Source organism: Camelina sativa, chromosome 17 (assembly GCF_030686135.1).
Source record: "Camelina sativa cultivar CO46 ecotype springtype chromosome 17, ASM3068613v1".
NCBI classification, from domain to species: Eukaryota; Viridiplantae; Streptophyta; class Magnoliopsida; order Brassicales; family Brassicaceae; genus Camelina; species Camelina sativa.
In genome coordinates this window covers 12,603,650-12,626,646 of record NC_141896.1, presented here as the reverse complement: position 1 = coordinate 12,626,646, position 22,997 = coordinate 12,603,650, and the positions used below count along the sequence as shown (strand labels likewise).

Genomic DNA, 22,997 nt, shown 5'->3' with positions numbered 1-22,997 from the left:
GAACTTAATTTTTTGTTTTATATTATTTATCGTTTTGTATTTACGATGCAACTTTATGAATCAAATTTTCAATTTTACCCCTAACTTTCAGCTTATTAATTACTATATCAAATTAAATAATATATTAATGAGGGATAAAACAGATAATTTAATTATTTTCTTAATACGTGTGAAATTGTTTAGAACGACAAGTAATATAAAACGACAACGTTTAATATGTTCTACTAATTGACAGGTTTACCGTTTACCTTGTAAATCGAAGAAACAATGTAACAATAGTTTAATCAAGAGGAGTGAAAGTAACAATAATTTATATGATAGATTAGAGGTAAAAAAGTATACACTTTTGTATTCACAAAACTTATTAACTATATAACAAAAATAATTTACCAATTAAAAATAGAAATTAGCCGACAAAAACAAATTAAGTGACCAGAGTCTTCTTTCACTCGTCTTGCCGGAAAAAAAAAATTGATGTAATAATGTCCGGCGACAACCCAATTCGAATCGGACTCTTAAGCTGCACCAAAATCGTCCGTAAACTCTCTCGAGCCATCAACCTCTCTCCAAACGCTACTATCTCCGCCTTAGCCACCTACACCAGCTCCATCGAAGAAGCTAAATCGTTTGCTGAATCTAACAACTTTCCTCCGAACACGAAGATCCACGGCTCCTACGAGTCGCTTCTAGAAGATCCTGATGTAGACGCCGTCTATTTACCTATTCCGGCTAGTCTCCACGTGGAGTGGGCTGTACGCGCCGCGAGGCAGGGTAAGCATATACTTCTTGATAAGCCTGTTGCTTTGAACGTCTCTGAGTTTGATCAGATTTTGGAAGCTTGTGAGGTTAATGGTGTTCAGTTTATGGATGGGACTCAGTGGATGCATAATCCTAGAACTGCTAAGTTCATGGACTTTATAAAGGATTTTGAGATTAAAACTGTAAGTCTTAAATTAGTAACTTTAAATCTTAGTTTCTTGAAATTAAGTACACAACGATGGTGTTCATATACATATGCAGGTGCATAGTTGTTTCTCATTTGCAGCAAACGGAAACTTCTTAAGAAATGATAATCGTGTGAAGCCTGGTCTTGATGGGCTTGGAGCTCTTGGTGATGCTGGATGGTACACAATCCAAGCAGCTCTTGTTGCCAACAACTTCAAACTTCCAAAAACCGTCACTGCCTTGCCCGGTCCTGTCTTAAACGATGCGGGAATCGTTCTTTCTTGTGGTGCATTGTTCGATTGGGAAGAAGAAGGGATTACCGCGACGATCTACTGTTCCTTCTTGGCAAATCTAACGATGGAGATAACCGCGATCGGTGCGAAAGGTACGGTCAGTGTTCACGACTTTGTTATCCCGTATCGGGAAACTGAGGCTGCGTTTACTACAAGCAGTGGAGGTTGTTGTCTTAGTGAACACAAAGTCATGACCGAGCTTCCACAAGAGGCGTGTATGGTGATAGAGTTTGCTCGGTTGGTTGGAGAAATCAAAAACAGAGGAGCTAAACCGGATGGGTTTTGGCTGAGCTTTAGCCGGAAGACGCAGCTGCTTGTTGATGCCGTGAAAGAGTCGATTGATAATAACCTTGAACCGGTTATTCTCTCCGGACGGTAAAGAAAGAGCTCAGATACTCAAAGAACAAGATGCGTTTGAGAAGATTTTCCTGCATTATAGTGGACCGTAAGGAAATTTGCTTCAGGTATAATAACTAAAAGGATCTCTGAGGTGATTCTCGATATGCAGAGTGCAACAGATGATGGTTGATGGGCGACAAATATTCACAACCCCTACAAGAAAGACAAAGGGAGATGCGGAAAACATTTCCTAGCAATTCTGAAAACGATCTTGTGGGGTTGGAGGAGAATGTTAAGATATTAATTTGGTGGAGGAAGGTAGCAATCAAATAATTTCTATAACTGGGATGGGTGGTATTGGTAAAACTATTCTGGCTCAACAAGTTTGTTTAATCATGAGATGGTAAAAATTCATTTTAATGGAGCTGCGTGGGTGTGTATAGCAAAAGAGTGTTTACAACGAAATATGTGTGGCAGACGATTTTTTGCAGAAGCTTAGTCCAAAACATGATGAGCATAGAGACGCATATATGACTGCACAAGACAAACTATCTCAACTGTTGTAAACCAGTAATTGTTTGATTCTACTTGATGATATGTGGAACGAAGAAGACTGGGAAGACGGTGAGGATAATAAAAAATATATCAGTCCAGAATTAGGCTGAAAAAGAAAAGAAAGAGTGAGAGAGAAGATGAAGAAAACAGAAACTCAAGAGGTTATCTTGCATAAACAGAATTCAAAGCTTCAACAAAGATGGATTGAGATGAAGGCTGATGCCAAGAACAAACTGTGAAGTGCCAAACCAAGAGGAAGAAATCTGTGCCTGAAGCAGAACAAGGAAGAAGGCACCAATGCAAGCTTGGTTGCAGCATCCAAGATGAAATGTAGGCAATGAAGCCTTGCATCAAAGAGGAAGCAAATGAAGGTGGCAGCAATGGTGTTGACAAGCTCCAATCCTTTGAACCTGAAAACGACAAGGAGAAACTGAGGGTTCAAGGAACGACTACGGTTAAGAGAAAGCCGAGGTGATGCATGGTTCAAGTCAAAAGAGTCCTAAGCTAAAGCAAAGGAGGTGATAGTTCCGAGAATCGCAAAAGAGAAAGCTATGATAAGTACATAATGCATAACCTGAATGTTAATGATTTATATATACCTTGTGATAATTAAGGTTGAAGAAGCAATTGCAGATATGAGTTAGAGATGACATATATATATATAGTGATCGAGAAGAATTTTATTAATTTATCAAATAATAAACAAACAAGAAGAGAAGTAACTTACCAACTTTACAAACATGGATTTGCGTTGGAGCAGAACGCACAATACAGCTCCAAAAGAATCAGTGGCTCCTAGCTAGGTATCAGTGATGAAGCAAACCCAAAATCTATCCCGCAAAGATCCCAAGCACCTTCTTTGTTGGTGCAAACTTCCATTGGATCCACCGGAAGATAGTCCCCGGAAGAAAACCCTGACGGATGGAGCGCAGAAACACCAATATCCCCCATCGGCATGGAGTTTTCTCTTGTTGATATACTTAACTTTTTTTGTTTGATCCCAAGTAAGTGTGATTCAAGGTTAATGAGAGGGTTCCTCAACTCGTCACCCGACAAACCCTTGAGATTCGGGAAGTCGTAGAGATCGGAGGCGTTATTCTTCCTCTTGTAATCATTTAACCCACTGAACTTTCCAACGATCTCTGGTATGCCTCGTGGGTTATCTTGAGGCTCAGGGTAGACATAAAGATCGTTGTCAGGGCCGTAACATATGAAACCGACAGAGTTGCCGCAAAGAACAGAGAGCTCTGTTGCTTTCTTCTTAAAAGTAGGAAATATCTGTTTAAAAAAGTTCTTCTTCGCCCTCTTCAGATCATCATCATCATCACCGGGCTTGTTTGGATTATCATCACGAGGAGCAATCTTAAAAGATAGAGAAGACGAACCTGACTCTGATTGGTTTTGCAGGTCGGGAGGTTTTACACGAGAGTTATCAGTGGCCGGAAAATAATCGCCGCAAGACAAACCTAACGTGAGAGGAGAAGAATCCGAAACCTTGGAAGCAGCAGCAGTAGATCCCAAGCTGGAAACAGTTTCGTGAATGCCACGGGAAACAAAACCCGACTCTCCAAACCCTAATCGATCATCCGAAGAAGGCGCCACCTTGCGGTTTGAGATGATGGTGGCGGCGTTGTCTGAAACCCTAAGATGATCATTGGGCTTCTTCAAGATTCCTCTTCTTGTTAATATACTCATCTTTTTCTGCTTGATCCCAACTGAGTTGGAGTTCAGCTTAGCGAGATGTCTAAGCAATTCTTCATTCGACAAACCTTTGAGATATGGTAAGTCGAAGAGATCGGAGGCGTGACTCATTCTCATGTGATCGCTCAACGCGTTGAACTTTCCAACGATTTCCGGTAAGGCTTGTGGGTTATCTTGAGGCTCAGGCCAAACATGGACATCGTTGTCGGGACCGTAACAGATGAAGCCAACAGAGTTCCCGCAAAGAACAGAGAGCTCTGTTGCTTTCTTCTTAAAAGCAGGAAATATTTGTTTGAAATAGTTCGAGGACTTGTTTGGTTTCTTCCCGCAAGGAGCCATCCTGAAAGAGAGAGAGAGAGAGAGAGAGAGAGAGAGAGAGAGAGAACTCGTAAGAGAGATTTAAGATGATCAACTACAGGGTTTGAAAAGTTTCGATCCTAATGTGTGAATGATGGGAAACGAAAGGTTCTGTAGTATATATAGAGAGAGACTTAACTCAATCCCATTAGATTTTCCTTATTTTTACACATTAAGGTTTTTACTATGTTTCCTTTTTCATTAGCTAAAGAATATATATAATTTCCTATTTCCACACGAATATGGACAGTATTACCTTTTACTTTTAAAGCTTGAACGCTTTTCTTTCTTTGCTATAATTCTAAAGACATTATTGTATAGTTTTTCTATAATCTCCAAAATTATTGGAAAATTGGAAATCCTAAAGATATTAGAAAATTAGAAAAACTTAGCTAATTTTTTCCCTTTTTTTTTTTGGGTCACCAGTTTAGCTACTTGTATATTTCTAAACTAGATTAGAACCTGCGGTACACCGCGAGGCAAAATTATTTATAACTCAAATATTTAAATTATAAGTTGTATTTGTTGGTTAAATATGTTATAATTATATTATAATTTTTAAATAAACCATATAATACTGCAATATAATTTATTTTTTAAATAAACTATTTATTTAATCAATTTAATTAGATATGTCTATTCTCTGATAATGACAGTATTAACAAAATAATGAAATGATATTTTACCTGTGTAACACCGAATTAATGATATTTTTTAATTTATATAAATATCGATAAAATCAGTCTCACTATATTACCCCGTCCCGAGATATTTTAACTCATACTATATCATCTTAATTTTTAATATTTATTGTGTAGCTACGGTATAACATTTATCATATTTAACTTTTTAAAAGTTTTAAATATTTTCATATTTAACCTTTTAAAAATCTTTAAAACAAAGAACCGGAATAAACCAAATAAAAGTTTTTAAAGTTTGAATGCCTGATAAATCAAGGTTTCTACTCATTTGTATTCAGAATCATTTTGGTCTCTTTTATAGTATGACTCTAAACCATTGCCCAATTTATATATTGAGTAATATATGTCCGTTTTTAAAATTTTGTATTACATCATATGAAGGAAAAAAATCACAATTTTTATTAACTAAATGTATTATAGAATAATTCAGGATAATTTAAATATAAATTCAAATAAAAATGAAAGGGAATCATATTTATGTTTGAATGAGGTAGAAAAATTTCTTTATTTTTTAAATCTTACCTATAATTAATTTTGAAGTTTTGGTAACTAATATTAAAATCAATGCATTAATAAAAACTTTTCAAAAAGTATTTTTGAGCAAAAACTGCTGCAAAAATACTAGTATAGATTTTGTGATGATGATTACTCACCGGTTAATGAGATGAAGGACACCGAATTGGTTTGCTCGAATTATTTACACTTTTGAACCAAATAAATAATAATATTTACGTATTGCCCCAAAATTGAAAAAATAAACAGAGCAGACCATATCTGATCACAGTCGTAACTATTTCTTGCCGTATTTAGGGAAGATCAATTTTCATTTTACAGCAAGGAATATTGAAATTTGGGTGACAAAAGAAAATATTAAAAATGGGGATGGAGAAGCTGTAGTGTGGGTGAATCTGATGAGTGTGTAGGTTCCTGAATGGTCGAGTTTAGATGTCAGCTACTACCCGCCAAGTAACTTCGTCGACGAAGATAAAAGTCTCATGAGCCTTGTAATATGTTGTTATAACGAGGAGGGAAAAGCTTGTATTTATATCGCCAAGGGAGATAAGTTCCGTGAAATTGAAATAAAAGATTTGGTTGGTCAGTATCGTCCTCGTCACTGTACCTACCTATTTTCCAAGTTTGGTGCAAGTTCCTACGTTCACGATAAGCGGTAGGGGTATAACCCAACAGCAGAAGGTTGAAGCTCCCGAGGGGAGTACAAGTGAGCGTTAGAGTTGGAGGCAGTGCCGGCCCACAAGAGAAGCCACCCAAGCGGTGACTTCTAGTCCGACAATTTTTTTTTTTTCTTAAGTTTTATTTAATAATAGTTTGTCCAAAATATATATATATATATATATATATATATAGAAAAGGCCCAATTTAGTAGGAAACAAAATAAATTTTGTCTCCATAATTAGATTTTAGTTTGGGTCAACATTTTTTACTTTTAGTGTAAATCGAACTAAAAAAATGCATATAATTTTTTATATATAATGTAAAAGATAAATTTTGTTTACTCTAAGGCCTCTAAACCGAGTTGTGCGTAGGGCATCCAATAATACCGAACTAGCAATGGTTGGAGAAGACGAGTGGGATGTTGGTTTCTTCGAAGATGTGAAAAAAAAAAATTGTAGATTTTAATAATTTTGGCGTCATTTTTGTCAAATTTTACTACTGCAGCGTTAACACATACGTATAAAATCTACAATTACTACTTTATAAAATTTCAGCGCACTAGTGTTAATCGAATCCCCATGAGCTGCTTCGACTATAGTTGTAGCCGAAGCAGCTTATTGGCATTCGACTGAGACTAATGCGGATTTTATACAGATTATAGCTTTTTTATTTAGTTTATTTTATTAACTTATTTTATCTTTATAACTTTATACAAAGTTTCATTACTTTATATATATAACTATAGATTATAGTTGTTGACGATGACTACATTGAAGCCCACTACAAAAAAAAATGACTACATTGAAGCCGTTGAGGGGATTTACACTGAGAGTCGCATCACCTCCATTGTGTTCCGGTCGCACAAGGGAAAAACGTCGCTACTGTTAGTATTATTAGAGGGTATGCCCTTTGTGCCTGGTGGAGGACGAGGCTCGAAGATCATCTGATTTTGTGGAAGAAGCTCTGATGTACACCTCACTGCTCTGGGCTTCCACCTCTCCCCCTTTCACTAAATTTTTTCATTTACAAGATGAATAAATGATGTGTAAGATGGGAGCCTAGTTAGTTATTTAACTAAAAAATATATTCTATCTTTACTATATAAAAAATTGATGTCTCAAACTAATGTTATAAGTTGAAATACCTTTTTGGACTTTTGAGATTGTCGAAAACTACAACAAAGATATTAGCCAATCAATATGTGGCTGAAAATAAAATAAACAAGTTATAGGAAGCATCTCTCTCGCTTCTCCAATTCTCGTGTTTGTTGATGGAGTCATGGAGAGCAAAATTATCATGTTAGAGGATATCTTCGTGGTGGATAAGCTAGAACCTGATGGCTGATGAAGATGTCAATATGGTTGCTGCACTTGTTAGTCTTAGAAAATTCCATATACTATCTCAAGTATAAGGTCTATTAATTAATCCTTGAAAATTTGTTATTAATATCCTTTTCAAAACCACTTTTTTTGGTCATTTTTATTTTAAAATTTTTAGTTTTAGGTTTAGGTTCTCTATTTTACATTTAGTGTATAGTTTTGAAGTGAGTAGAGTTTATTATTTAGAGTTTAGAGTTTACAATTTACTCATTTTGTATGTAGAAAATGATATTATTAAAAATAGATTACACGAGAATATATTTTTGTGAAAAGTATAGAAAAATGATATTTTTGCACAGTGTGACTAACGTGCTAAGACCAACTCCAACGGTGGTTCTATGTCGGTTTCAAATCCACTTTTAGAGTTTTAAACCCTGAAAATTAAATCAAAAATGCAATTAAAAGATAGAGTTGGTTCTATCTTTGGAGTTTTTGGAACCCTTTAGAAGTGGGTACGTGTCAGTGGTTTATTGGAAGTAAAATTTAGCCAAAGAGAAAGAAAAAAAAACTCACCCGCGTTATCTCTCTCTTCTTCCCGAAACGACTCTCTCTAACTCTTCATCGCCTTCACCAATTTTAATGCTGAGTTTACCTCTGTTTGATTGATATGAGAATCAGTTGATTGAGAGGAGAATCTACCGCCGGTTTCATCATCTCCACCGCCATATTGTTTAAACTCCACCGCCAATTGCACCGTCTCCATCAAATTGGAGATTTAGACTCAAAATCGGAGAGATTTCGTTGAAGGATGCTCCAATATCCATCTCATGGTATGAATCTAGTTTTTTCCTGTGTAGATTCTTGTATGCTTGTATTGAATCTCTTGGTCAAGAATAGGGTTTTCTTAAATTAGGCATGAATTAGTGTTCTTAGTGTTCTTGGATAAATGCGAAATTAGTGTTATTTGAATCAACAAGTAGGTTTCTTTATTTGTTAGTAGTCATGAATTTGATTTCGGTTTCTTTCTATTGTAAATTCTAGAATTTGATTTTGTTGTCTCAATTTTTTTGATTTTGTTGTGTCAGTTTGTTTGATGAATTAATTACTCAAATGTTATCCAAAAGTTGGTTTATTACTCATATCTATAAATCTTTTGAAAATTACTAGAATGTTTAGTGTCCTGGGTGTAATTACAATTTACTCCTTGGATTTTGTTTCTCGAATTTGAGTTAAAAATTAAAAAAAAATACACATCAGCAAATTAGAATACACATCAGATATGATTTAACACAGTCATTAAGCAATCTTTTTTAGATCGCAGTTTTTTTTTAGATCCACAGTTTTGTTTTCTTGTTTATATCAAAGAGAGGGAAAGTGAATAGGTTTTAACTGTTCACAAACCGCGAAAAAAAAAAAATATCGAAACTATCGTCGTCTCTTGTCGCCGGCGATACTCTGTTGTTGTCTACTCTCTTGCCGTCAATCTCCCGCCGTCATCTCTCACCGTCATCTCTCACCGTCTTTACTCGTTCTCTCTATCTTCGTCGTTGCACTCTCTTTCTTCGTCGTCGCTCTCTCTTTCTCTTCGTCTTCTTCGTCTTCGTCTATCCGGTATGTGTCGACTGTTTAGTTTCGAGTTTTCCGGCTGAATGTGGATTTTTCGATGATTTACCGCTGATTGTCGCCGTTGTTAATGACGGCTGATTTGTTAGATCTATTCGATTCGATGGCTGATTTACTTTTTGTTTTATGTTGCGGCTCAGTTATTTTAGGGTTTATGGCTGATTTGTTAGATTTATTCGATTCGATGGCTGATTTACTGTTTGTTTTATTTTGCTGACGGATGAGTTGTGACTAAGATATTTTGTGCTTTAGATCTGAGTTATGTGTTTGTGGCTGAGTTATGTTATGCTTTGTGTATGAGTTTGTTTTATGTTATGGCTGATTCATTTTATGATTTACTTATGAACTATAACAGATGTCGATGGTGATTATTTCTTCTGAAGAACAAGCAAGGGATTACCCCCCAAGACTATACGCTAAAATAGAGTCTAGAGATATAAACACAAATTTCAGGATGAAAGAATTCCCTCAGATTAGGGAATCAATAGGACTGGATGCGTGGGAAGAAACGAAGAAAGTACCTATTGGAATAATCTCTAAGCTAGTTGATAGCCAATTCGTCTGGTCTGGTAAGGTTGTTCATTTCCTACTATGTAACCAGTTAAGGGTACATAAGAAGGAGCTTTGGTTTGTGGTCGGCGGTCAACCTATCAGGTTTGGGTTGAATGAGTTTCATTTTCTGACGGGGTTAAACATAGACCCAATGCCTACTGAACGGTTTGAACTTGAAGAGGAGCACAAAGATTTCTTCAGACTTTTGAAAGTGCCTGGTGGGGCAGGTCCAACGCTACTTGAACTCAGGGAAGCATTAAGAGTGTGCCGGGGATGGGTTAACCTTGATCATCATAAATGGTTGGGGCTGTTGCTTCTTCAACACATTGGACTTTATGGTTTGCATCATAACTCTAGAATTCCATATGAAAGTGCCAAAAGAGTTTTTGATGATGAAGCAATGAAGACGTATCCGTGGGGTCGGTCAGCATTTGAAGCTCTTGTTGATTCCATAAAGATGTTGAACCCTACGGGAAAGTCGTACACCCTCAGTGGGTTTACACCCGTGTTACAGGCTTGGGCGTATGAGTCCATCAAATGCTTTGGAGAACGGTTTGGGAATGCATCAGCTAATGATGGTGGCATACCGATGCTTCAATGGGGTGGAAACCGTACACGTTCATCGCTGGAAACCGCAATTGCTGAAGAGATCAAAGCGCTTGGTGAGGTAAGGTTTATATCTGGTTGAGTGATTGTTTAGTAATGGATGAGTTATGATGTAGTTATGGCTGAGTTATTGTTTAGTAACGGCTGAGTTATGTTTTAGTAATGGATGATTTATGCTTTAGTGTTGGCTGAGTTATGTTTTAGTAATGACTGATTTATGCTTTCATTAGTAATGACTGAGCTAAAACTTACTGATGGGTTTCATAATCTCTTATGTTACAGCTGCGTGTGATTAATATGGTTATGAAGGAAAATGACTGCAAGCTATTTCATTCGTGGTCAGAAGAAGAAGACGACCCAGCAATCGATCGCCTGATCGAAGACATACATCTAAATACGTTTGTTAAAGGTTTTTGGGATGTTAAGGGGAGTGATAAGAAGAAAAAGAAAAAGAAAGCTGAAGCAGTTGTTGAGTCTGAATCTCCTCCTGCAAAGAAGCGGAAAGTTCAGAAGATGAAAGTTTCCAACAGTCAGGAAACTAGTGAAGGAGTTGCACAGGAGAGGAAGAAGAAAGGAAAAAAGGTAAGTGAGGAGGAAGATGATCTCTACGAATTGATCTCTAAGTTATACACAAGGTTTGACACCGTTGATAGGAACATTGAAAATGTATCGGCGAATCTGGAGAAGAAGATGGATGAAAGGATTGAAACCAGGCTTGGATCTTTTGAGACGGACCTCAAACAGATGAAAGAGCTCGTGCTTTCAAAGAGCACGACTGACCAGACTTTAAAAATGGGACAGGAACTAAATAACCTGGGACATGGACAGGAACTTCAGACATCAAAAGGTCCACCAAAAGTTCTGGTAATGTCTGGTTTATCTTTGTTTTATGGCTGACTTTTCAGAATGTTTAGGCTGAGTTATTATAATTTCAATTGTCTTCGCTATGATATACAGGAAAAGAACTCTTTGACTTCTCCTAAGAAGTCTCCAGATGCTAAGAAACCAGCTGATACGAAAACAGGGCCTTCCACGAGGAGAAATGCCAAAGAGTTAGAGACGTCAGAGAAGGCCAAAGAGTTAGAGGCGGGAGAGCCGGTAATGTCTGGTTTATCTTTGTTTTATGGCTGATGTTTCAGAATATTTAGGCAGAGTTATTATAATTTTAATTGTCTTCGCTATGATATACAGGAAAAGAACTCTTTGACTTCTCCTAAGAAGTCTCCAGCTGCTAAGAAACCAGCTGATACGAAAACAGGGCCTTCCACGAGGAGAAATGCCAAAGAGTTAGAGGCGTCAGAGAAGGCCAAAGAGTTAGAGGCGGGAGAGAAGGTAATGTCTGATTCATCTTTGTTTTATGGCTGATTTTTCAGAATATTTAGGCTGAGTTACTATAATTTTAATATACAGGAAAAGAACTATTTGACTTCTCCAGATGCTAAGAAGTCTCCAGCTACTAAGAGACCAGCTGATACGAAAAGACGGCCTTCCACGAGGAGAAATGTTAAAGAGTTAGAGGCGGTAGAAGAGGCCAAAGAGTTAGAGGCGGCAGAGAAGGCCAAAGAAGTAGCTGCATTAAAGAAGCCCAAAGAAGTAGCTGCGGCAAAGCAGGCTAAAGAAGTAGCTGCGGCTGGAGGTAGAGGTGGAGGTAGAGGTACACGTACAGGTAGAGGTACAGGTAGAGGTAGAGGTAGAGGTAGGGCGCCTACAAATCCTACTGCTGCTGTTGTGGCTGTTGGTGTTAAGCCGTTGAAATTTGTACTACCTGGAGGTTCAGAAGCTGGTGCAGAAGCTGGTGCAGAAGATATTACAGACGAGTATTTTGCTGAAGCCGACTCACTTGAACCTGAATCTGAGGATGATGAGGAGGAAAAGATTAGGCTTGATAGAATTAAAGCTTTAAGGCTGGAGAGTGTTAAGCTGTCAGCGGATGGGAGTGCATTGAATACACAACAAGATCATCCAAGCTGGATTTTCCCTAATATTGGAGACAACGGACTGACGTGCATGAGGAAGAACTGTTCACCTGGACCTGGAATATATGATCCTCTGGCACCTGTTGATCCGGTCAAGGTTCAGAAACTTTTGGAGTACCTAAAGAAAGCCGAGTATAACCCTTTAGACCCTTTTGCTTAACAAGTTAATAACAGCTTGTTAACATTATATTAACTTGTGTTTATTTGTTTGTTAGGAATATCCCATTAGGCAAAGGCGGGATGGAAATTGAATTCTATAGGGTGCTAATCACCAAACGAAAGGACTGGCCAGAGAGGCCAGACGAATATGGTAAATATGGGTGGTGTACTGATGAAGTAAGTTTATCTTAATGTCTTAGTTATTGTTGTCGTTGTCTGACTTATATTACATTATGGCTGCGTTGTTGTTTACTACTCAGTTTTCTGTTGTACAGCACTTGGGCGCGTTTATGAGAGTCCTTAGGTGTAGGTACAAACGAGATCCCTTCCCATTCCACAACAAACGCATTGCGTTTATAGACCCGTGGTTCACCAGTGAAATGGTTCACCGTCATTATCCGTTGTTCAAGTCCGAACCCAAGTTTTTTACAATGACTGGCAATTGTTATGAAGAATTAGTTAAAGGTTTGATTCCATCAGATGAACAAACTAATTTGAAGTGGATAGAAGATGTGGATCACCTGTATATTACTCCACAAATTGGAGGCAATCACTGGGTGGCGCTGCACGTGGATCTCAACAGAAGGCATATTGATTGCTATGATAGCATCGTGGGACAAGTAACCGGAGAGAGTGAGCTTAGAATGCTGAATGCTTGTAGGGCGTTTACGCGGATGATTCGAGCAATGATGAACGCGAACGTTCCTCACGAAATTCGTACACCTACTTACAAACAGTTTACCTTCAGGAGGAGGACAGTCTCCAAGGTCCCGCAAAACGTACAGAGTGGTGACTGTTGCGTGTACGCTTTAAAGTTTATAGAATGTCTAGCGCTTGGTGTGTCTTTCGATGGAATCTGTGATCAAAACATCCAGGGTATATGTGTTAAAATGGCAGCAGAAATCTTCGATGAGTCACCTGATTTTATGAATCAGTTCACGTAAAAAACATTTGTATTTCTATTGGTAGGTAGGACTTGCACTTTGGATATGTAAAAAAACCTTTGGATTTCTTTTGGTAGGAATTGTACTTGGATATGTAAAAAAACATCTGGATTTCTTTTGGTAGGAATTGTACTTGGATATTGGAAAAATTTGGATTTCTTTTGGTAGGAATTGTACTTGGATAAGAAAGTTCTTTGTTTAGTATCTTTTCAATGTTACGGCTGAGTTATGTACTTCACACGGCTGAGTTATAATTAAATATTGAATAAACATATATGTTATGGCTGAGTTATATATTTCGAACGGCTGAGTTATCTACTTCGTACGGATGAGTGAGTTATGGCTGAGTTATGAACTTGGTACGGCTTCGTTTAGTCTTTCGTGCCGTGCCTCGATATTACTAAAAGTGTTGTTGGGGAAGCCCAAACAATAATTCTGTGCCTGCTCAGATCCACACGCGTAATCAATTTATAAAGTTAGTTTTTTTCACAATATATTATACAAAATAATTAAAAAATTGAACTCAAAATTCGAATAAAAAATCTTAAAATTCCGACAAATTGACTAAGTGATGGCTGAGTTATTGACTTACACGGCTGACTTATAAAATATTTGTAAATTTACATTATTATAACTCAACATTTAAATGTAAAATTGAATTATGAATATTACAATTATTATAACCAATAAAAAGTAATAATTATAGAAAAAGATTGATTTTTACACATTCTCACCAAGGATGTGTAAAACATACAACACATGACGTTTAGGGGTTAGGGTTAGGGTTAGGGTTGGGGTTTAGGGTTTGAGATGTAGGGTTCAGATTATTTGATTTTTGGATTTGGTTCTAATGTGTTTTAATGTGTATAGTTTAAGGTGGTAATATGGATATAATAATATTATTATCATTTGAATATTTTTTAAAAAATCAAAAAATCAAAAAATATTTAGTTATTTCCGGTTATGGGTCGGTTATATTAATATCTAACCATAAATAACCCAAAATATATTGTAATTAAGTAGATTAGCCTAATATAACAGAAACTAAGCCGAATATATCCGAAATTAATTAAACATACCAATTCAAAAATATCAAATTGGAAAATTTATTTTATCAGTCGGTTCGGTTTAGTCGGTTATTTAGTCATTCTAATAAATAACCCAAAATATATTGTAATAAAGTAGATTAGCCTAATATAACCGAAATTAAGCTGAATATATCTGAAATAAACCAAACATACCAATTCAAAAATATCAAATTGGAAAATTTATTTTATCGATTGGTTCGGTTAAGTCGGTTATTTAGTCATTCTAATAATTAACCCAAAATATATTGTAATAAAGTAGATTAGCCTAATATAACCGAAATTAAGCCGAATATATCCGAAATAAACCAAACATACCAATTCAAAAATATCAAATTGGAAAATTTATTTTATCGATCGGTTCGGTTAAGTCGGTTATTTAGTCATTCTAGTTTGAGGGTTGGCTGAGATATCGTCTATGACGGCTGAGTTATAATTAATGATGACTGAGTTATAATTAATCATGACTGAGTTATTAAAATAGATTGATAAAACACCACAACATAGAAAGTTCATATCAATTCCAAAAAAAAAAAAAAAAAACAACGGAGCTTGACTAATCTCACAGATACTTGTTCAAGCTCTCAAACTTCTTCTCCAGCGCGTCATATTTCTTTTCCAAATACAAGATCATTTCTTCTTGAATCTCGATGCACTTCTTGGTTGCATCCAAGTCCTGCTTCATCTCATTCTTCTCCTCCTGAATAACCCTAAACTCTTCGCGCACTGCATCAGTCCACCACTTCCTGAAACCGTAGCCTTGACCGGGACCCTTACAAATAGTACATAATTCATATTAGACTAAAAAAAAGTCAGAAACAGAACACAAAACTCAACAATAAGAGTACAAAAATCTTTACATCTGTGATGTCATACGGACAACTGAAATAACGTTCTCCTCTCGTGGTAGGATCATTAGAAGTGGCAACGAGAAGCACCGCACCGTAATTACACCCGATTGGAACGCCCTTGTCTCGCCTCCGGATTTCGCCGTACCTCATTTTCATATTTATTTCATTACGATTCAGTTCCTACAGTTCCACAAACACAATATTAAGATAATGCTTTGAGATTTCAGATAGTCCAGAGATCTACCTCAGCTAGTGCTTCAGAAGCAGTTTTCTCATCAGCCCTGGAGTTGCCGCCGTATATATCTCTATTTGCCATCATCTTGACTCGATCTCGATTACTGAAGCAATAAATCACACCAAATCCCTTAATTTATACTAAAACAATATATCGAACGACGTCGTTTGACAGTAATATACTTGAAGGCTGAGTTGTGTTCTTTACACGACTGACTTAGGATAGTCAGTTAAATTAACAACTTTGTTATGGCTGACTTATGCAACGGCCATAATAATGGTTTTACGGCTGAGTTATCCGACGGCCACCCTATTAATTTATTATATACCCGCTCGGGAATGCAAAAAGGGTTGTTGGGGAGACGCAAACAATAATTATGTTTCTTGTTATCATCCATACGCTTAATAAAAATATTTTAAACGATTTATTATTAAAAATAAATTCAAAAATTTGAATTCAAATTTGTCATGTATTTTTATTTATTATTAAAGAAGGGGCCAGTAATTTGACTAAGTAGTGGCTGGGTTATTGACTTAAACGGCTGAGTTATGAGATATTTGTAAAAAAGGTTATTATAACTCAAAATTAAAATTTAGAATGGCAAAATGAATATTACTATTATTATAACCAATAAAAATAATAATTATAGACAAAAAGAGTGATTTTTACACATTCTGATCAAAATGTGTCAAACATACCAAAACATGTTGTTTAGGGGTTAGGATTAGGGTTTAGGGTTTAGAGTTAGATGAGGTAACATTATTTGTTTTTAATATAACAGTTTGGTTTTGGATATAATGTGTTTGGATTAAGGTGGTAATATGGATATACTTATGGTTGAACCATTTTGAAAATAATTTTTTTTAAAAAATTTTAAAATTTTGAAATTAATTTTTGGTTATTTCCGGTTATTGGTCGGTTAGATGAATATCTAACAATAAATAACCCAAAATATATTGTAATTAGGTAGATTAGCATAATATAACCGAAATAAGCCGAATATAAGAAAACTAGGCAAACATACCAATACAAAAATACCAAATTGGGAAAAATTATTTTTTCGGTTCGGTTTGGTTTAGTCGGTTATTTAATCATTCTAATTTGAGGGTTGGCTGAGATACCGTTTATGACTGCTGAGTTATCTTTCCAGCATCGACAGTTACAATGAGAGGAAAAGTGAACAGTTTTTAAAACGCGGAAAAAAAAAAACTCTCTGTCCTTATCGTCGGCGAAATCTAACCCTAATTGCGCCGGCGATAATCTGTCTTTTTCTACTCTCCCGCCGTCATCTCTCGCCGTCCTCGCTCGATATCCTCATTCGCTCTTTCTTCTCTTCGTCGGTGCTGGTCTTGTTCGTTTCCGTCTAAGCCGTCTCGTCTTCGAGTTCCGGTATGTGTCTTCCTATTTATTTTTGAGATACGGGTGATTGTCGCCGTCTTGGATGGCTGAGTTTGGACTGAGTTATCTTATGCTTTACGACTGAGTTATGTATTATGGCGGAGTTATTATATGCCTTGTGTTTGCCATATGTTATGGCTGATTTATTTTATGCTTTACTATCAGATGGCAAAGGATATTTCTAAAGAACAAGCAAGGGATTATCCACCAAGACTATACGCTAAAATAGAGTCTAGAGATATAAACACAAATTTCAGGATGTTAGAATTACCTCAGATTAGGGAATCAATAGGACTGGATGCGTGGGATGAAACGAAGAAAGTACCAATTGGAATAATCTCTAAGCTAGTTGATAGCCAATTCGCCTGGTCTGGTAAGGTTGTTCATTTCCTACTATGTAACCTAAGGGTACATAAGAAGGAGCTTTGGTTTGTGGTCGGCGGTCAACCTATCAGGTTTGGGTTGAATGAATTTCATTATCTGACGGGGTTAAACATAGACCCAATGCCTACTGAACAGTTTGAACTTGAAGAGAAACACAAAAAGTTCTTCCGACTTTTGAAAGTGCCTGGTGGGGCAGGTCCAACGCTACTTGAACTCAGGGAAGCATTAAAAGTTTGCCGGGGATGGGTTAACCTTGATCATCGTAAATGGTTGGGGCTGTTGCTTCTTCAACACATTGGACTTTATGGTTTGCATCATAACTCTAGAATTCCATATGAAAGTGCCAAAAGAGTTTTTGATGATGAAGCAATGAAGACGTATCCGTGGGGTCGGTCAGCATTTGAAGCTCTTGTTGATTCCATAAAGATGCTGAACCCTACGGGAAAGTCGTACACCCTCAGTGGGTTTACACCCGTGTTACAGGCTTGGGCGTATGAGTCCATCAAATGCTTTGGAGAACGGTTTGGGAATGCATCAGCTAATGATGGTGGCATACCGATGCTTCAATGGGGTGGAAACCGTACACGTTCTACGATGGTATCGGTAATTGCTAAAGAGATCAAAGCGCTTGGTGAGGTAAGGTTTATATCTGGTTGAGTGATTGTTTAGTAATGGCTTCGCTATGGTTTAGTTATGACTGATTTATTGTTTAGTAACGGCTGAGTTATGGTTTAGTGTTGGCTGAGTTATTGTTTAGTGTTGGCTGAGTTATTATTCCCTGATGGGTCTCATATTCTCTTATGTTACAGCTGCGTGTGACTAAAATGGTTATGAAGGATGATGTACGGGAGCTATTTCATACGTGGCCAGATCAAAAAGACGACCCAGAAGTTGATCGCCTTATCCAAGACATACATGAGGATAAGTTTGTTAAAGGTTTTTGGGATGTTGATTCTGACTCTCCTCCCACAAAGAAGCAGAAAGTCAAGAAGGTGGTAGTTTCCAACAGTCAGGGTGGTGGATCTGGTGAAGGAGCTGAACAGAAGGTGGTAGTTTCCAACAGTCAGGGTGGTGGATTTAGTGAAGGAGCTGAATAGAAGGTGGTAGTTTCCAACAGTCAGGGTGGTGGACCGGTTGGAACTCTCATTGAGTTGGTGTCTAATTTAACCTCAAGGTTTGACACCTTGGAAAAAAACATTGGAGATAGAATAGAAGAGAGGATGAATGAAAGGTTTGAAACCAGGTTTCGTTCTGTTGAGAGTGATCTCAAGCAGATGAAAGAGCACGTGCTTTCCTTGGGTGTTGGGCAAACTGGCCAAAACAATGTTGAAGACCTTGGGGATGAACTGTTGTCACAAAACACTTGTAAAAATTTCAAAATAAAGAACCTTATTGATGAACTGTTGTCACCAAAAAGTCCACCAGTACCAGCAGTTCCAGGAAAAATGCACCAAAACTACTTTGTCAACAGTCCTCCGGTAATGTCTGAATTATGTTAATCTTATGGCTGAGTTTCCAGATTGTTTAGGTTGAGTTATCATTATCTTTAATTGTCTTCGCTTATGTTATACAGGTAGTTGGCAGTGGTTTGGCTGGGATCAGTAGGAATCTGAATAAAGAGTTTGATAAAGATGAGTTTGATAAAGATCATCTTCTTAATTTCATTGAGAAGTCTCCAGCTGCTACGAAACCAATTCAACGGACTAACACGAGGAAAAATGCCAATGATGGAAAGAAGGACGAAGAATTAAATGCAAAGAAGGCCAAAGTTGAGGCGGCCGCTGCGAAGAAGAACAAAGAGTTAGCGGCAAAGAAGGCCAAAGATGAGGCGGCGGCTGCGAAGAAGGTCAAAGAGTTTGCGGAAAAGAAGGCAGAAGATGAAGCGGCGGCTGCAAAGAAGGTCAAAGAGTTGGCGGAAGAGAAGGATGGAAATAATCCGTCAAAGAAAAGAGTTAGAAAGACTACTAAGCCTAATCAAATCAATCAATTGGGATCTGATTTGAATGAGGGAGTATCCAAAGCTGGTGCAAACGCTGGTGCCGACGCTGCTGACAGCAGTATATGTGATATGACAGCCAAGATTATGGCTGAATACAATATCCTTGAACCTGAATCTGAGGATGATGAGGAGGAAAAGATTAGGCTTGATAGAATCAAAGCTTTAAGGCTGGAGAATGTTAAGCTGTCCCCAGATGGAAGTTCATTGAATAAACTACAAGCTACACAAGAGAGGACTTTTCCTTATATTGGGGACAACGGACTGACGTGCATGAGGAAGAACTGTTCACCTGGACCTGGAATATATGATCCTCTGGCACCTGTTGATCCGGTCAAGTTGCAGAAACTTTTGGAGTACCTAAAGAAAGCCGAGTATGACCCTTTAGACCCTTGTTAATCGCATCTTGTTAAAATTATATTAACCTGTTCTTATTTTTTTCTTAGGGGTACACCATTAGGCATGTCAACATCAAATATTGAATTCTATAGGACTCTCATCACCGAAAGAAATAACTGGCCGTCTGGTACATTTGGGTGGCTGTCTGATAAAGTAAGTTTAACTTGATGTCTGAGTTATTATGTTTACGGCTGGGATATTATAAGTGATGGCTGAGTTATTATGTTTACGGCTGAGATATAATACATATTGACAGTAGGTGGCAGTGGTATGATTTGTTATTGTTTACGACTGACTTATATTACATTATGGCTGAGTTGTTGTTTACTAATCAGTTTTCTGTTTTACAGCACTTGGGCGCGTTTATGAGACTCCTCAGTATTAGGTACAAACGAGATCCCTTCCCATTCCACAACAAACGCATTGCGTTTATAGACCCGTGGTTCACTAGATCGATGATTGGTGATTATACGATGTTCAATATGAAACCCAAGTTTTTTAAAATGACTGGCAATAGCTATGAAGAGTTAGTTAAAGGTTTGTTACCAAATTGGAGGCAATCACTGGGTGGCGCTGCACGTGGATCTAAAGAGAAGGCATATTGATTGCTATGATAGCATCGTGGGACAAGTAACCGAAAAGAGTGAGCTTACAATGCTGAATGATTGTAGGGCGTTTACACGGATGATTCCAGCAATGATGAACGCGAACGTTCCTCACGAAATTCGTACACCTACTGCCAGTCAGTTCGGTTTCAGGAGGAAGAGTGCCTCCAAGGTCCCTCAAAACGTACAGGTTGGTGACTGTGGCGTGTACGCTTTAAAGTTTATTGAATGTCTAGCGCTTGGTGTGTCTTTCGATGGAATCAGTGATCAAAATATCCAGGCTATACGGGATAAAATGGCTGCAGAAATCTACAATGAGGCACCTGGTTTTTTTGATCCAGATTAAATAATGCATTATGTCCTTCCTTCGTTTCGTTTCTTTTGGAATTGTACTTGGATTTGTAAAACTTTGATTTTTCTATTTTCAAAATTATGGCTGGTTTACGGTTAAGTTACGGCTGATTTACATACTTCACACGGCTGACTTATGAAATATTTGTAAATTAAAATTATTATAACTCAAAATTAAAATATAGAATGAAAAAAGGAATATGACAATCACTAAAAGCAATGAAAAGTAATAATTATAGACAAAGATTGATTTTTACACATTCTGATCAAAATGTGTAAAACATTCAAAACATGACATTTAGGGGTTAGGGTTAGTGTTAGGGTTAGAGGTGTATGTTTCATATTTCCAATTTTGAAATTATTTTTCGGTTATTTCCGGTTATGTGTCGGTTAGACGAATATATAACCATAAATAACCAAACGTTTCAAAATTAGGTCGATTAACTTAATATAACCGATAGCAAGCCGAATATAACCGTAACTAACCGAAAATAATGTAAAAATAGTTTCCGGTTTGGTTTGGTTGGTCGGTTATTTATTCATTCTAATTTGGGGTTGGCTGAGTTATGGTAAAGTTATTGTTGAGTTATCGTTTACGGTATATTAATTTATTATATACCTTCTCGAGAAGACAAAAAGTGTTGTTGGAGAAACACAAACAATAATTATGTTTACTGTTAAGAACCACACGCGTAATAAGTAAGATTTTAGCGATTTTTTATTTAAAAAGAATTTAAAATTTGAATTTGAATTAAAAAAAAAAATTTTATAAAAGTATTTCTCAAACATTTGACTGATACGGCTGAGTTGTTGACATAAACCGCTGACTTATGAAATATTTGTAAATTATAATTATTATAACTCAAAATTAAAATATAGAATGAAAAAAGGAATATTACAATCACTATAAGCAATGAAAAGTAATAATTATAGACAAAGATTGATTTTTACACATTCTCACCAAGGATGTGTAAAACATACAACACATGACGTTTAGGGGTTAGGGTTAGGGTTAGGGTTAGGGTTAGATATGTATGTTTCATATTTCCAATATTATGGGTTTTAATATAACAGTTTGGTTTTGGTTATATTGTGTTTGGTTTAAGGTGGTAATTTGGATATACTAATATGATAACCATTTTTCAAATTTTTAAAAAAATTCTGAAATTACTTTTCGGTTATTTCCGGTTATGTGTCGGTTAGACGACTATATAACCATAAATAACCCAAATGTTATCCAAATTAGGTCGATTAACTTAATATAACCGATAGCAAGCCGAATATAACCGTAATTAACCGAAAATAATGGAAAAATTAGTTTCCGGTTTGGATCGGTTTGGTCGGTTATATAGTCATTCTAAATTGGGGTTGGCTGAGTTATGGTAACGTTATGGCTGAGTTATTGTTTAGGGTCTTCTCAATAATATGAAGATATGAAAACGTATTCTTCTTTCTTTCTTGGGTCTTTTGTTCTGTCAGATTACTAATAAGTATTAAAACGTCTCTCGATATTACAAAAAGTGTTGTTAGGGAAGCGTGAAAAATCACTAATTCTGTGCCTGCTCAAATCCACACGCATAATAAATTCATAAAGTGAGCTTTTTATCACAAGATATTATTGCAAATAATTAAATAATTATTATTCGAATTTCGAATTTTATTTTTCTTAAAGTATTAAAACGTCTCTCGATATTATTAAAACGTTTCACGCATTTTTATTTTTTGTAAAAGTATTTGTCCGACAATTTAAATTAAAATTATTATAACTCAAATCTAAATTTAAAATAATTATTCAAATTGTTACGGTAAAGTGATGTCTGAGTTATTCTATATTGTGGTTGACTTATTGAACTTTATGATTGAGTTATGATTCTGTGATGGCTGAGATATTGTAATAACGACTGATTCCCTTCCCTTATATTAATATGAAAGTACTAACAAAACGAAATAAAAAAATAAAAAAACACAAAATCATAGTTCGTAGTTCATAGTTCATTAGTTCATGTAGAAGACGACACAAAAGTACAATGACAATCACTTTTTGAAACCGACGTCATCTGGGCCAAATTCTTCAAACATATCGACCAAATCATTCCAAACTAAGCTAGTCAGCATCTTGGGTTTATTGCCACCACTCGCCCATATCCTCCTGAGAGCACGTATCTGGGATCTGAATATCGTTCTAGCCACCAAATTAAACTGCGTCCAGACCGTTAAAGTATGTTTTGGATCCCACGTGTATTTACGCTACAATTGAAGGAAAGGAACGATAAGAGTAAAGAATAATATCAATATGGTTTGTTTTATTGATCTTACCGCGAGGAGGAGAAACCACCGTCTCTTAAAGTGGAAGGGAATCAAGCGGTACGTCGGCCACGCATGGTACCAGTTGTGTTGAAGTATTCCTCCGATCGCGATAGAGAGAACGTGAAGGAACTTGAACCACGTAA

At 36.7% G+C, this 22,997-nt stretch overlaps 3 protein-coding genes across 6 annotated transcripts in view; 2 read left to right on the top strand and 1 right to left on the bottom strand.

The window, feature by feature from the left end:
- Nucleotides 1-401: 401 nt before the first annotated feature.
- LOC104757767 (putative oxidoreductase At4g09670) lies at nt 402-2,784 on the top strand. Of its 2 annotated transcripts, XM_087497063.1 has the most exons (3): nt 427-771; nt 828-941; nt 1,021-2,784. In XM_087497063.1, exons 2-3 carry the CDS (start codon nt 864-866, stop codon nt 1,615-1,617), a joined length of 675 nt encoding a protein of 224 aa, XP_087353189.1. In that variant the 5' UTR covers nt 427-771; nt 828-863; the 3' UTR covers nt 1,618-2,784. The 2 variants fall into 2 exon arrangements, with proteins under 2 accessions (XP_010478851.2, XP_087353189.1); XM_010480549.3 differs by having other exon boundaries at nt 402-941.
- A 79-nt stretch (nt 2,785-2,863) lies between these two features.
- LOC147923598 (uncharacterized) lies at nt 2,864-4,219 on the bottom strand. The gene has a single exon (XM_087497065.1). The coding sequence runs from the start codon at nt 4,170-4,172 to the stop codon at nt 2,928-2,930; it is 1,245 nt and encodes a 414-aa protein (XP_087353191.1). The 5' UTR covers nt 4,173-4,219; the 3' UTR covers nt 2,864-2,927.
- A 3,533-nt stretch (nt 4,220-7,752) lies between these two features.
- Nucleotides 7,753-22,997, top strand: part of LOC147923597 (uncharacterized) — a 28,013-nt gene continuing 12,768 nt past the window's right edge. The window contains exons 1-8 of one of the 3 annotated variants that reach the window (XM_087493922.1): nt 7,753-8,213; nt 9,362-10,225; nt 10,447-11,028; nt 11,122-11,262; nt 11,356-11,496; nt 11,575-12,272; nt 12,356-12,476; nt 12,575-13,392. In XM_087493922.1, the coding sequence (XP_087350048.1) occupies nt 8,211-8,213; nt 9,362-10,225; nt 10,447-11,028; nt 11,122-11,262; nt 11,356-11,496; nt 11,575-12,272; nt 12,356-12,476; nt 12,575-13,243 (3,219 nt within the window). In that variant the 5' untranslated portion in view covers nt 7,753-8,210 and the 3' untranslated portion in view covers nt 13,244-13,392. Of the gene's footprint in view, nt 8,995-9,361; nt 10,226-10,446; nt 11,029-11,121; nt 11,263-11,355; nt 11,497-11,574; nt 12,273-12,355; nt 12,477-12,574; nt 13,393-22,997 lie in introns of those variants that run through there. The other 2 variants (XM_087493921.1, XR_015585770.1) reach the window with 2 other exon arrangements.